General features: G+C 40.4%; 1 protein-coding gene across 2 annotated transcripts; it reads right to left on the bottom strand.

Moving 5' to 3' along the window:
• Window positions 1-2,550: 2,550 nt before the first annotated feature.
• LOC119418641 (cytochrome P450 2K1-like) lies at window positions 2,551-8,441 on the bottom strand. Of its 2 annotated transcripts, XM_037685966.1 has the most exons (9): window positions 8,238-8,441; window positions 7,526-7,688; window positions 7,258-7,407; window positions 7,004-7,164; window positions 6,667-6,855; window positions 4,651-4,792; window positions 3,681-3,865; window positions 2,847-2,988; window positions 2,551-2,777 (listed from the first exon to the last, which is right to left on the bottom strand). In XM_037685966.1, exons 1-9 carry the CDS (start codon window positions 8,439-8,441, stop codon window positions 2,590-2,592), a joined length of 1,524 nt encoding a protein of 507 aa, XP_037541894.1. In that variant the 3' UTR covers window positions 2,551-2,589. The 2 variants fall into 2 exon arrangements, with proteins under 2 accessions (XP_037541894.1, XP_037541895.1); XM_037685967.1 differs by lacking the exon at window positions 8,238-8,441 and having other exon boundaries at window positions 6,679-6,855; window positions 7,526-7,667.
• Window positions 8,442-13,930: the final 5,489 nt, after the last annotated feature.

The following is a 13,930-nucleotide window of genomic DNA, read 5'->3' as shown; positions in this document are numbered from 1 at the left end:
TTGACTGATGCAACTTATACTCCAGAAAATACGGTACATAAAATACATCACATATTGTACATAATCAGAATCAAAATAAACTTTATTGGCATTGCACCGAGATACAACGCGAACATGTACGTACAGTCGTCCGAAGATGGGCGTAGTGCACGAAGCTGCGGCTATAAATAATTAGCGCGGCCCTCTTATTCTTATTCAGAATAATATTTTGCTTAGATAAGAAAAGGAAAGAAAACATGAGGAGAGACGGTATAAAAAAAAAATCTCTCACACCGTGTCTTAGACGGGGCACAATTTGATGCATCAAACAAACCTCCCACAGCAAAGCAACATAAACAGATGTTATACATGAACATATAGGCGGTGAAGACATTGAATTTTTAAGGGAAGTCGTAGCATAGTCCAGAGCCCCCCCTCAGCCATTGTCCAGATAAGAGGTGACGTTCATCTTCAGCTCAGTTGAGGTTCGTAAGTCCCAGGTTCGATCCCCAGTCACTGCATATCACGTGGTGTCTCTGGGCAGCACACCTCATCCCCAAAATGCCCCCCGGGTGCTTTCAATAGCTGTCCACTGCACCACCTGGTGGTGGATGGGTTAAATGCAGAGACTAATTTCACCATTGTATGGAAACATACAGTGCTGACATTGTGATGACATTATTATTATTATTATTATTATTATTATTATGTCCACGGCCTTGGGGGATGGAGGGGTGAGGAAACAGTCAAAGCATCTTTGTTGTTTTCCAAACATTCCAGGAGGAGTTGAGATAAGTCCGGCATCAAGGCCACAGTTTGGGTCAGGCAGAACTCGTGAATTGTTGTTTCTGCCTTTAAAGTCTCATTGGTACATATTCTCTGATGGAAACTCCAAAACAGCCGAATTGATCCTTTACTCCAAAAGTCGAGCTCACAGCTTCTCCAGATTATTCCACCATTCATGAGTGCTGCCAGGGAGAACACAGTCCTGATACAGCTGCTCCAATTCCCTGTCACAGCTCCACATTCAGTCCGAGCACTGTTGTAGACAGTTGTAGACAACCAGATTCCAACAAACCCAAACAGTAGATTCTAGTCGTCATCATGAATCCAATTTGTCCTCTAGAGTTCAGAGGGTCCTCCTTACCCTGACTCCTGTCGGGAGAAGTTGATCGATTTTGTTGAGAGACCAGCTGATCCTTCCAATTAACGAGGTATGCAGGAAAAAAAAGAGGCTTTTTAAGGGTTCACAGGACAAAAGAGCGCAGCAGGGAAGCGGGTGGTGGTGGTGGAGGAACCACGTCTGGATTCACCGTAGAATAGCAGGAAAAAAAAAAAAAGCTGGACATCACATACATAAAGTCTGAAGCTCTCGACCTTGACGTCTCTAAGGGATTTTAAACAACTGCTAAATTCATGGCAGAAACCAACACGGACTTGTTCCTGCTTTTAGTATTTCACGCCGCTTTATGATGCAGCTGTTTGTTTTTATATAACATTTCTTCCATTTACTTTTCATTTGATATGTTTTCTATGATTGTCTACAGTTATCATCTGTGTTTTTTTTTGTTTGTTTCTTTAACTCAGGTCTCTCTTGTTAATGAGTCCTCAAGGCTCAATGACACTAACCTGTAGAAATAAAGGTTGAATTGAATCAAAACACAGACAATCAGGACCAATAGAAAATCAATACGAGACCTGTTTCTCAATAAGTTCCCAATGAGGCTGCGTAAAAAAACAAGTAAAACCAGTTTACTGCTGCTAAATTATGACGTGTTAAACAGGCACTGACCAAATTATAAAGTGTGTATTATACATTCATATATATTTATATATTGTTTATTTTGGCTCAGAAAGGTCAAAACTCAAGACTCAAAAACAGTCCACGCTGTTTGAGGCTCTGCTGCAGTGGTGCCTGATTTGATTTATGACCATCAGCTCAAAAAATTAAAATTAAAACTTCACGTAAATCAAAAGCAACAAATATGCAGCTGCTTCTGTTCGTGCTGGATCTGGACTCATCAGCTCTGATCGTTAAAAAGAGGTCGAGCAGATCCAGAAGAATGTTCCACAGAGACGCACAAATACTGTAGCTCCTATCTGTGCATGAGCTCGTTCACGAATTAAAATAACGCTGGTTTTAATCTGCGTGAAGGTTTGTCATCTGACATCTGCAGAAAGAGCAACTTGCAGTTGGCTTCAGGTGAAGACCAGGCTCTTCAAGTTCTCAAAAGAAAAACTGTCCTCATTTGATCAGTTAGAAACAAAGAGCAGAGAGATTATAGGTGTGTAGTTTATTACAAGTTGCAGTTTTAAGATGATTGCATAAAAACAGAGCAGAAGTAGCAGTTTGACAAAAGCACAACTGAGCTCATTTTGTTCAGGAAGAAATTAGATATTAAAACCAAAATGAAACATTTCTGAACTTTCATGACACAAATGCTTCTAACTTTGCACCTGTAGTTAATTAAAAGTAAGGAAATAAAATTAGAAGACCTTTTGATGTATTAAATGTAAAACTAAACTGCTTGAAGAAAATGTTATCTTGCAGGAGGCTCATCTTCATTTTGATGAAGCGTCAGTAACCTTTGACCACATCAGGCCTTCTCGTTACATCTGGCTGACAGCACACACTTTTTGAGGAGGAGGGTTGAGAATTAAGCCCCCTGTAGGAGTCTGGTCCAGGTCCTCCTCTGAAACTCCAGGTGGAGGAGTGAAACGGAAGTGCTGCAGGAGCGTGGCAAAGAATATGAAGAGCTCCGCCTTGGCCAGACTTTCTCCAGGACACATCCTGCGACCTGAGAGAGACAGCTCTTCAGATAATGTCTGTAAAGTTAAAATAATTTTAAACAATTAAACTTACAAACCTGCAGAGAAAACCATGAAGGCATCACGCTTTAGGAAGTTTCCATCTTTGTCCAGGAAGTGGGCAGGATGAAAGCTCTCTGGCTTCTCCCATTCATGCTCATCATGCAGGACAGATGTTAGGAGAGGGATTACTGTTGTTCCCTAAAAACACACATTTATCATGGTTTTAACAAAGTTTCTATAATCATCTACAATATTTATGATTACAGAACCACTATTTATAAATCTGATTAATCAAAAAAGATGTTATTTAGTGATGATTTACTCATACTTTGTTTCTATATTTTTTTTAATCTAAAAATCTTTCCTAATTGAAATTCTCTCTATATGTTTTTGCCCAATTTGGAAATTTCCATGGGCAGCACGGTGGTGCAACTGGTAGAGCTGCTGCCTCTCAGCGAGCAGGTCCCTGGTTCAAACCCCGGTCCAGGGGCCTTCCTGGGTGGAGTTTGCATGTTCTCTCCGTGCATGCGTGGGTTTTCTCCGGGTACTCCAGTTTCCTCCCACAGACCAAAAACATGCATGTTAGACTGATTGGTAACTCTAAATTGTCCCTAGGTGTGAGAGAGAGTGAATGGTTGTTTGTCTCGTTTGTCTCTATGTGTCCCTGTGATGGACTGGAGACCTGCCCAGGGTGTCCCCCGCCCCTCACACAGTGATTGCTGGACATGGGCACCAGCGACCCCCGTGACCCAAAATGGAATAAACGGGTAAAGATAATGGATGGATTTAGTTATGACAGTTCATGGCACAGATTGCTCTAATCTCCAAAACTTTATTGTGTCTCATTTGTTGATCACAGGATTGTACACCTTAAAGCAGTATTGTCTGACCTTTTCAATAAAATGTCCCTGGAAGGTGACGTCTTGGGAGGTTTTATGAGAGAGAGCCAAAGGAACGATGTTGGCTAGCCGTTGTGTCTCATGGATGACGGCGTTTGTGAAAGGCAGGTTCTTCCTGTCCCGGAGCTGCGCCTGACGACTTCCTATCACTCGGTTTAGCTCCTCTTGAACCTTGTCTGGACAGTGAGGTTGAAAGTAATGAATTTTAATTCACTTTGAGGAGAATGACATGACAAAACAACATAAGTATTGTGCTGTACAGGTCTACAGTTGAAACCAGATGTTTACATACACAGTATAAAAATAGAACCTCTTTTTTTACACCGTCTGAAATTAAATCATACTAAACCTTTGTGTTCTAGTTCTGTGTGGATCCTAAAAATAATTTATTGGCTAAACGCCCAAGAAACAATGAAGATAAATTTTCATTACGCTTTCCAAAGTCACAAGTTTACATACACTGAGATGCTTTTAAAAAAAATAAGAAAGCTTAACTCTAAGCATGATGCCAAATCAATTTCAAAGTGCCTCAACGACAACAGAACCAATGTTTTGAATTGGCCATCACAAAGTTCTTCTCTCAGTTCTATCAAAAGTTGTCAGCAGAGCTGAATAAGGAGTGCAAGAGAAAGGCAGCTCATCAACTTGGCTCAGGTACTCCAGTTCTTTCAGGAGGAACGGGACAACACATTTGACCCAAGTCATACAGTCACGAACACGTGACTTTGAAGAAAGTAATAAAAAACATACTTTTTGTATTGAACGCTTTTTGAATTAATAAAAAACATCTTCCTCAATATTTAGAAATGTATCCACCGGAAACAATAGTGGACATTCGTTATAAGATAAATAAGTAAAATTATGACAATGAGAAAAAAGAAGTTTTGTCTTTTGTTGGTGCATGTAAACATCTGTTTTCAAATGTAACACGTATATTGATTTTGCACATCCAAAGTCTCACCTTGTATTTTGGGATGCTTGATCATGAACAGAAGAGCCCATCTTAATGTGGACGATGATGTTTCAGTTCCACCAGTGAACAGGTTCATGACGGTTATCAACAGGTTTGCATCATGGTAGAGACTGTTGGGGAGTCCAGACTCCTGCAGGTGAACATCAGCTCTCATTCAGACAAGTTGCTCAAATCTGATGTGACATCACTGTAAATGAAACTGACAGGGGCAAAGACCGTTAACGTGGAGAGATCAAGTCTCCTCATAGAACTCTAATGCAGATCTTGTCCTACACCTGGTCGACTGTGGACCCCAGATATATATGGGGTACCTTCTTGTCAGCCTTGCCTGTTCATACCTTAGATACTTGAAGAAACTGAGAGAACAAGTTACTCTTCCACAAAATTGCACCTTAACCTGGGGGAGGGGTTTGAGTACACCCATGATCCTGGGAGTTAAGTTTTCTGGGGTCTAACATGGTAACAGTCCACATGTGAGGGGTCAGTTCAACTCAAAAACCTTGATAAAGAGAACCTTGAGAGAGAGAGAGAATGGTTGTTTCGTTTGTCTCCAGGTGTCCCTGTGATGGACTGGAGTCCTGTCCAGGGTGTCTCCCGCCTCTCGCGCAGTGATTGCTGAATATGGACACCAGTGACCCCCGCGACCCAAAAAAGGAAGAAGCAGGTAAAGATAACAGATGGGTGAATGGATGGATAGAACTACAATCTAAATAAAAACAGAATGCAATGAATTCCACATCTCTTATTGGAGACACTAAAGAACCACTCCACAGTGGTTCAACACAGGAGGGCAGGTCTTCAGAATCAGAATGAACTTTATTGGCATTGCACCGAGAACGTCTTCAAGACAAGACTTAGATGTCTATCTACATCTCAAGAATAAGGAACACTTTTTTTGGGACCAAAATGTTCATATTGTAGACAGAGAAGACAAATGTTTGAGAGGGGGTGAAACAAACAATGAAACCCAACTTTCACCAGAGGAGGAGGTCTCAGAGTTCAACATTAAAAAAGCTACAATGCCTTAGGCCTGATTCATCTCCAGTCTAATTCACACCTTCATGCAGGTGACCCAAACATCTCTCAGATCCAGGCAGACAAAGAACATAACAAGCCTCCATTCTGAGGGCGAGTGGCTCCAGTCTAACCTGCAGATGAATCTAAAAACAAAAGTCCTCTTAGGTTGTTTTCACACCTGATAGTCCGGTAGACTCGGTTCGGTTCTGGACCAATATTCATGACCTTTTGTTACATTTGAGCTGGTGCGTTTGCATTCACACTGCACTGTGCAGTCGAGCCAACTTGTTCCCCCGCTCGCCTGTGGGGGCGCTGCACCAAGAACTACTGAAAGAAACAACACAAAAACCTCTGAAGACACGTCTTCTTCTGGAAATAAAAACAAAAATGGACTCAGCATGAGTGGAACATGAGGCAGAAGACCATGGAGAATGTTGTTTTTCACACAAGGCAGCTGACGGCTCCATATGAGGTCAGAGAAATGCGTGTTTGCCCTGCGCTGTACTCCACTTCCTGCTTCCGGAGCGGGGCCCGGTCTGTTTACATTCACACTGTACTCAAACCGCGCTCGAGTTTTCTTCTACCGGACTGAGACCTAGGCTTTTAGGCGGGCCAGAGTTCACCTTTTTGTTCCTTGACAGAGTTCGATGGCGCGTTCACACCTCCCCAAATGAACTGGACTTTCTAGGCAAACGGGCTAGAGTTCTGGACAAAAGGGCTGGTGTGAATGCACCCTAAGAGTTGGAAGTCCACACACGCCAGACATTTTTTTGAATTAATAAATGGGAAACCAAAGTCTTCCACTAGAGAACAGAAGTCCAGTTGTTCTGTTTTTTAACCTTTATTTGGATTTACCGTGACCTGGATCATGGAGACTCTTCACCAGCAAACGCTCACAGACATCAAATATTGAAACAAATGAACTGTACAGTTCACGGCTGGGGACAAAAATCAGGTCATTTTGAATTCGAAGCCAACAGCAAGGACTTTAAGATTTACCTTTTGCTGACGGACCATGAAGGCATCTGCAACTCCTCTGCACATCTGCGGGTTGAGGGTTTCTCTTAAGCAGTTTATCAGCTTTAAATGCTGCTTGTTGGTGGCTTCAAAGATTTTTACTGTTTGTTTCCTGGCTGAGATCAACAATTTACCAATTCTTGGGAAGAAGTTGTACAACTGTTGATGAACACACAAAACAGAAGACAAAACATAATTTAGATTTTTTTTTTTAATACAAGTCCTTTAGCAGTTTATTTTCACGTTATTCAATAATGAAATCTGAGGAATTCACGTAGTTTTTATATTCATTGTAGAGATGCATCACCTTTACTGCAGGCGATTCAAAAAGAACAAAGCCTTTGATCGTTTCGTTTACAATCATCTGAAATTCTGGATCATCATAGTCAAATCGGTTTCCAAACACCATGGAACAGATTATGTTAGAAATTGTATAGTTCATGAGTTGGGTCATCTCAAAGGGTTCACCTGTGATAAAGAACAAAGCACTTTTATTATCACAGGCAGTACAACAGTTTGATAAATATTTGTATTTTCCTGTTCATTTCTGACTTCTCTTACCTTTGAACTTTTTAAACTCCTGAATGAGGTTCTGACATTCCTCGATGATTTTGTCTTCGCACGCTTTCTTCCCCATCCCAAAGTCTTTCAGGTTTGCCAAAGCGAAGCGGCGCATTTCTTTCCACGAGTCTCCGTTTGCCCATGCAATCCCTGTTTGAAGCAGACGAAGACGTTTTCCATCAAGAAGCTGCTGTACATGAAGATCTTATAATACAAGATATGAACTGCTGTGCATGAAGTGCATGAGATATTTCAAGTTTTCCATCACCATGATCCAGGTTAGCGTCCTTCACGACCGGAGGCACTTCCCTGTCTCCAAACTCCTCAGCGTAGTTAACGAAAGCCTCTTTCACAGTCTGGTAGCCTGCCAGGACCACCACTTTACTTGGTCCCATGTAGACCGTGAATACAGACCCGTATCTTTTGGACAACTGTAATGGAACAAAAAGTACATTTATAACAAATAGAATCATATTTAATCTATTAGTTTGTTTTGTTGTTGACCTTCATATAGAAGTTCAGGGAACTTATTGTGAGCAGATGTTCAAATTTGTATTGCATGCCTGTTAATATTTTTAACAGTCAAATATGATTCTTCATCATAGCAGGTGTATACAATGCAAAAAAAAATCACAATTATTTAAATTATCTGCATCAAATCTAAAATATATATTTTTTAAATAATGCACCTGAACTCAGTTCAACAGTTTTGAACTGTTAAAACACATTTGTGTTTTTTAAAAAAACAAAATCTACAACACATACAATATAAAGATAATATATACGAGATAATGTTAAAAAAAACACAACACAATATAAATTTCAAGAACGCTCTTTAACTGTTTATTTGCTATTGTTTTTATTTATTATTCTGATTCACTTTTATTTAAATATGTTAACACCAGTTGTGTGTTCTGTGCTTATTTTAAACATTTTTAAAGGAGACGACTCAAACGTGTTCTGGTGAAGCGCTGCCTTACCTCCACAAATGTTTTGTCGAGATGTTTCAGATCCAGCTGGAGCAGGTTGCCGATCAGAGGAAGGGGCTTTGGTCCTGGCGGTTCCTGTCCGTGTTTATTAGAACAGAAAATGAAAAAATAAAAATAAAAGAGCAACAGAAAAACCACAACCTCAAAAACTAAGGCTGGGCTAAAGGACTGAAGAAAAAAGATCAGCGCCCCCATGACTCCCAAACAAGCTGAAGCTGCTCGGACACGATGGATGAAAAACTGGGGGGGTGCCACCTAAAGCAAAATCCAGGAGGATGTGGAGCCATGCGGCTTCCTGAACCATCTTATAACCGTGAAGGAACGAGTGTGGTCACAAGCACTGCTCACGTCTTTGTTCCCCTCGTAGTGCACGTGGACTGTTTCACCTGATTAAATCAGCCAGGCCTGGAGTCAAACAGACCGCCATCAGCTGATGTCAGAAGATACTGAACTCTGATTCATTACTCTGCTCAGATCACGACCTGACCTTCTCTTAAAACAGTTATTAATTTGATTTAACATTATTCATAGTCTCAATGAGCCTCGAGGACTCATTTACAAGAGAGACCTGATTTCAACAAAGAATGATGACAACAATGGACAGTTAGAAAAAGACATACAGATTTTATTTTTTTTATTTTTTTTTACAATTAAGATAGCCAAATAAAATAGCAAAACAGCTAGATTCCGAGACAAATGTATAAAACTAAAAACAGGAACGTGTCTGCATTGGTCCCTGCCAGGAGTCCAACAGATTCTTAAAGCCACTTAGAGAGGTCAAAGGTCGAGAGCTTCAGATCTTTTTGTAAGGTATTCCAGGAAACAGGAGCGGAGTAGGAGAAGGCCCTTTTGTCTAGTTCAGTCCTCACTGAGGGAACACTGCAGGTAATAATGTCCTGAGAGCGCACGCTGTAGCTGCACTCACACAGAGACATGTAGGAGGAGATGTATGAAGGCAGCAGACCAAGAAGTGATTTAAAGATGAAAATGTACCAGTGAGAGAGTCTGCGTGAAGTTAATGGTGACCAGTTAACCAGTGAATACTGGGTGCAGTGGTGGGTACGATAATCACAGCCAGTTATGAATCTTAGTGCACCATGATAGACAGCATCCAACATCTGCAGCATCCAACATCTGCAGGTTCTTGTAGGAGCGTTCATGTAAATAATGTCACCGTAATCAATGGAGGGAAGTCACAGATACAAGGTGTTCCTCAGGGTTCAGGGTTAGACATGATCTGTTTCTGAAAAAGAAACCCAGTTTAACTTTCAGTTTCTTCACCAAGTTTTCCACATGGAGCTTAAAAGAGAGATGTGAGTCGACCAAGATACTCAAATATTTATAGGAGTCAACAAACTCAATGGGGACACCATTTGAGGATAAAATCTGAGGAAGAACTGCTGGGACCAACTTCCTATTTGAAAAAAGCATCCCTTTGGTTTTGTTGGCATTTCGGACAAGTTTGAGACTTATATCAGAAAACAATATATATATATATATATATAGAGAGAGAGAGAGCGAAAACAACAAGTCTTCTGATCTTCACTATGGAGGCTTCCTTTGAAAATGCTTTAATAACCATGTTTCTTATAATTTATTCTAAATTCAACACAGTTTATTGTTGCTTTGTTTATTTTTTCTCTGCAAAGTCATACTTCTGTTTATCTACATGTCTTTATATTTTTCATCCATCCATCCATCCATCATCCATCCATCCATCCATCCATCCATCCATCCATCCATCCATCCATCCATCCATCCATCCATCCATCATCTTTACCCGCTTCTTCCTTTTCTGGTCATGGAGACATGGAGAGAACATGCAAACTAACCAGAAAGGCCCCCAACGGGGATTTGAACCGGCGATCTCCTCGCTGAGAGACGGCAGCTCGACCAGCTGCTCCACCGTGCCGCACACTTTATATTTTTCTTATAACTGTCGTCAAAAGTATGTCATACTTTTACTCTCAGAAGTTGAAGCTATATTTCTTTTATATTGGTAGTAAACTGTAAATGTGATATAAAACGGAACTAGAAATGTTTGATTTGTTCAATAACGGCATTAAGCTTGTGACGTGAGTATCTTTGATAAGTTTTAACAGTTGGATTTGTGATTACATTCAATGTTAAAGTTAAAGTAATCATAGTGTTTGTCTTCCTTTTGATTACGTTCTAAATTTGAGGCCCAAGACAACCTGGATCCTGCCCCTGTTTGTTTGAGCTGTGTAAACTGACTCATAACCTTATCATCTCTTTTACTGATAAAAAATGTTTGCCCACCCGCAACGCGAGGAAGCATGTCACAAGTTACAGCACCTCTAGGTTTAAACACCGTTAGTTCACTGATTGTCTTATTTTAGCTGTTGCAACAGGGTGGAATGAAAATGTGTTAAAAAAATGATTTCACAAAGTTTCTATAAGCAACTGAAGGATCAGTTAAAAAAAAAAGTTGTAGGCTCAATCATCCAGGTGGATAAGAACAAAAAAAGGTTAGATTGTGTCATCTGGACCAGTTTCTCTAAGTTAGAACCATTTTGTCCCCCATCCAGAGGACTTCCTCAGTCTACAACCTGCCAAACAGATCTGTCCCATAAGTAGCCTTCACTGCTGTGTTTCAAGACAACCTCCTGTTTGAATCTCAGAAGTAGACTTTTATTTTGACACGTGCAAAACAATCAATCATCATGAACAACAATCAACTGTGTTAGGCCAGATGGCCGACTTGCTTCTCACAAAAACAGACTGAGGACAACCAAAGACAAAGTGGTTCAGAAAAAGTGGGACAGATTTGGTTGGCAGGCCATAGACTGAGGAAGTCCTCTGGATGGGGGACATCTGACACTCTTTTCACCTCTACTACATTATTTGCAAACTACTCCATTTCTCTTCCTATCCACTCAGAGCAGCTTAAACTCTGCCTTTATGCTGCTTTTTGCACACATTATACATCTACCTTCCTTCTCAGCATCATGTCAGCCAGCTCTCAACATTTGCCTGTCATTGTCCCCACATTTAGAGAGTCCACCTTCAGTCCTGCATTCTTGACTTTCCTCTGTTCCCTCTGCTGCCATAAAACCCTTAATTTATTTAAGAACATCATATGAAGTAAACCTCCCTTCATATTAAGAAAATTCAACACCTGGGTCATTGTTTTTGTGTGTGCTGGACCCAGAACGATCATTCTGATCATTAAACTGTGTTTCTTCAACTTGTGTAGCTGTTTTAAGTGAGCGAGGCAAAGATTTTAAATAAAAACGTGTCCACAAAGACGGCACAAACAGCTTGTATCAGAGCGAGAGCCTGTTCAGTGGGAACACCACCGCTCTCTTCTGCAGGAAGAACCAGGTTCCTCTGGGAAAAGTTTGTCTTTACAGCCAAAACAAAATAATATTAACCGTCTTCAGACATGGCAAGCTTCAGTTCACGTTTGAGGTAAAAAGAAACAACAAGGCTTTCTAAGTTCATTGAACAAAGAAAACACGAAATGTGCTCATTAAATCACTTTAAACAGAATGATCTAAATTTTATTCCAAATTTAAAATGTGACTGTGCATAATAGACCTAAAACATTTACCTCACCCTCTTCATCCCTCATTGTTCCCATCATTCATTCATTCAACTTGTATTTATGCAGGTATGTCTCATTGAGTCACGAGGACTCATCGGGCAGAAGGTTTGAGCTTCCACTGGCCTGGAAAAACATCTACAAGAAAATATTCATACAATTCACAACATTCACTCTAAACTCCTTGAAATGAGAACGGCTCTTCTTTGAACAGTGACTGAAACTGCTTGTGCTGCAGTTATGTGGGAAGGCCTGTTCACGAAGCACCTGAAGAATTTCTGTCACCAGCTGGGACAAAAATAATCCATTCTATTAAAAAAAGCAGCACATTTTTATTAAAATTTATATTTAGAAAGCCATTTTGTTGTTTTGTTCTTTCAGCTGCTCCTTCTTCAGGGGTCGCCACTGAGGACTAACTCGCACAAAGACTTGGTGAAGGTTTTTACGTTCTTCTTGACTCAACCGCAAACCACCGAGCTACTACAGCCTCTGTGTGGAGCAGAGCTGCGTCTAGACCACCCGGGGGAGCAGAGGGTGGGGGTTAAGGGTGTTGCTCAAGGGCCCAGAGTGGGGCAAATGAAGGCGGAGGCAGGTGTGGGTGCTTCACCTTTTCCCACACATATTTTAATGTTGTCGGTCCGGGGAGTTGAACCAGCGACCTTCGATCACAGGTTCTCCTTCTCTAACCTCTGTCCCCCCTTTACATAATATAAAATCATAAAATATAATATTATAATGCATTTTATTTATGAACGTCAAGACACTTTTCATGCTGCTTAAAACAGAAAAAAAAGAAACAAATGTAAAAGTTCGTCAAACTAAAAGATCAAGTTGTAAAAAGCTGTTTTTACAATTTATTTTAATGTGGAAACATCAATACACGCAGTACTATTGTGACATGTTCTCACGTTTTCAGATAAATTACGTTTTGAACTGAAAAACTGAGAACATATCAAAATAATATCGTCACTACCACGTCCCTGTGAGCATGTACTCACGTGTAATATTTGATTTCACAAGCGCATTATCACCATGACACTTTGAACATGTTGGATGTTTTCTTTAAAAAAACTTTTGAAACTATGCTTGAATGTGTTTATATTGTCTTAATATTCAGCATTTTGTAAAATTTGCCTTAATAACAGATTAACCTACTGTTAACAATGTTCATAATCAAGTTATGACCAAAAAACAGAAAGTTACAATAATCCTTTTCAGAAGGTCTGACTCACTCTTTGAAAGCCATCAAAGAAAAACAAATTTGAATCCTTGAAGCTTCATTTTCAAGAAGTTTATTTCGTTCCACAGTAACACAAACAACTGTCAGCTTTTTAATCTGTCCCTCTAAAGAAGAAGACATCAGGTCATCAAGGTCACAATGAGCAAAAACTAAAATCAGAAGTGTTTGAACCCCCAGTCTCCGCCTCAGTGGGTAAAGGCCAAGTTTATGAAGTCAAACTGACACAAACCTCCGGGTCAAGGTGGACGCTGGTTAGGGTTAGGGTTAGGGTTAGGGTTAGGGTTAGGGTTAGGGACGCTGACTATCAGCTCAAACAGAAAGCTGCTGACGTTAGAGAAACTGCACCGTCCATAAAATATACTTACCCAGAGACAAAGGTGGTGTAGTTCTTATTAATGAGTGGCTGTGGCCGGGTGGTTAGAGCAGTTGTCCTCCATTGCAAGAGTTAAGGGTTCGAATCCACCATGTCACATGCTGAAGTGTCCCTGGGCACAACACTGAACCCCTCACTGCCTCCGATGTGTCCCATCAGTGTATGAATGTGATAAAGCTCTGATTAGTCTTTGTACAGATCTAGTATAGAGCTGTGTGGATGTGTAAATGAGGAACAGATTGTTGTAAAGAGCTTTGTCTTGATAAGATAGAACGGCGCTGTATACCATTTATTTAGATAGAAAAAGTTTCTAAAACAAATACAATAGGTCTAGATGTTTACCTGAATACTGAACTACTCTTAAAACCTGACATCCTGCTGGAACAACAAAAAAAGAAATTGCAGAATGCCATGCACACAAAGTCAAACAGAAAGCTAAGACACAACAAAGTTAAGTCAGGTGTAACCCGGGTATAGATTTTAAATTTCTATTCTGTCATTTCACT

The sequence above is a fragment of the Nematolebias whitei genome, chromosome 12, assembly GCF_014905685.2.
Source record: "Nematolebias whitei isolate Nwh7 chromosome 12, NemWhi1, whole genome shotgun sequence".
In the NCBI taxonomy this organism is placed as follows: Eukaryota; Metazoa; Chordata; class Actinopteri; order Cyprinodontiformes; family Rivulidae; genus Nematolebias; species Nematolebias whitei.
This window is presented reverse-complemented; position numbering and strand designations above follow the sequence as displayed.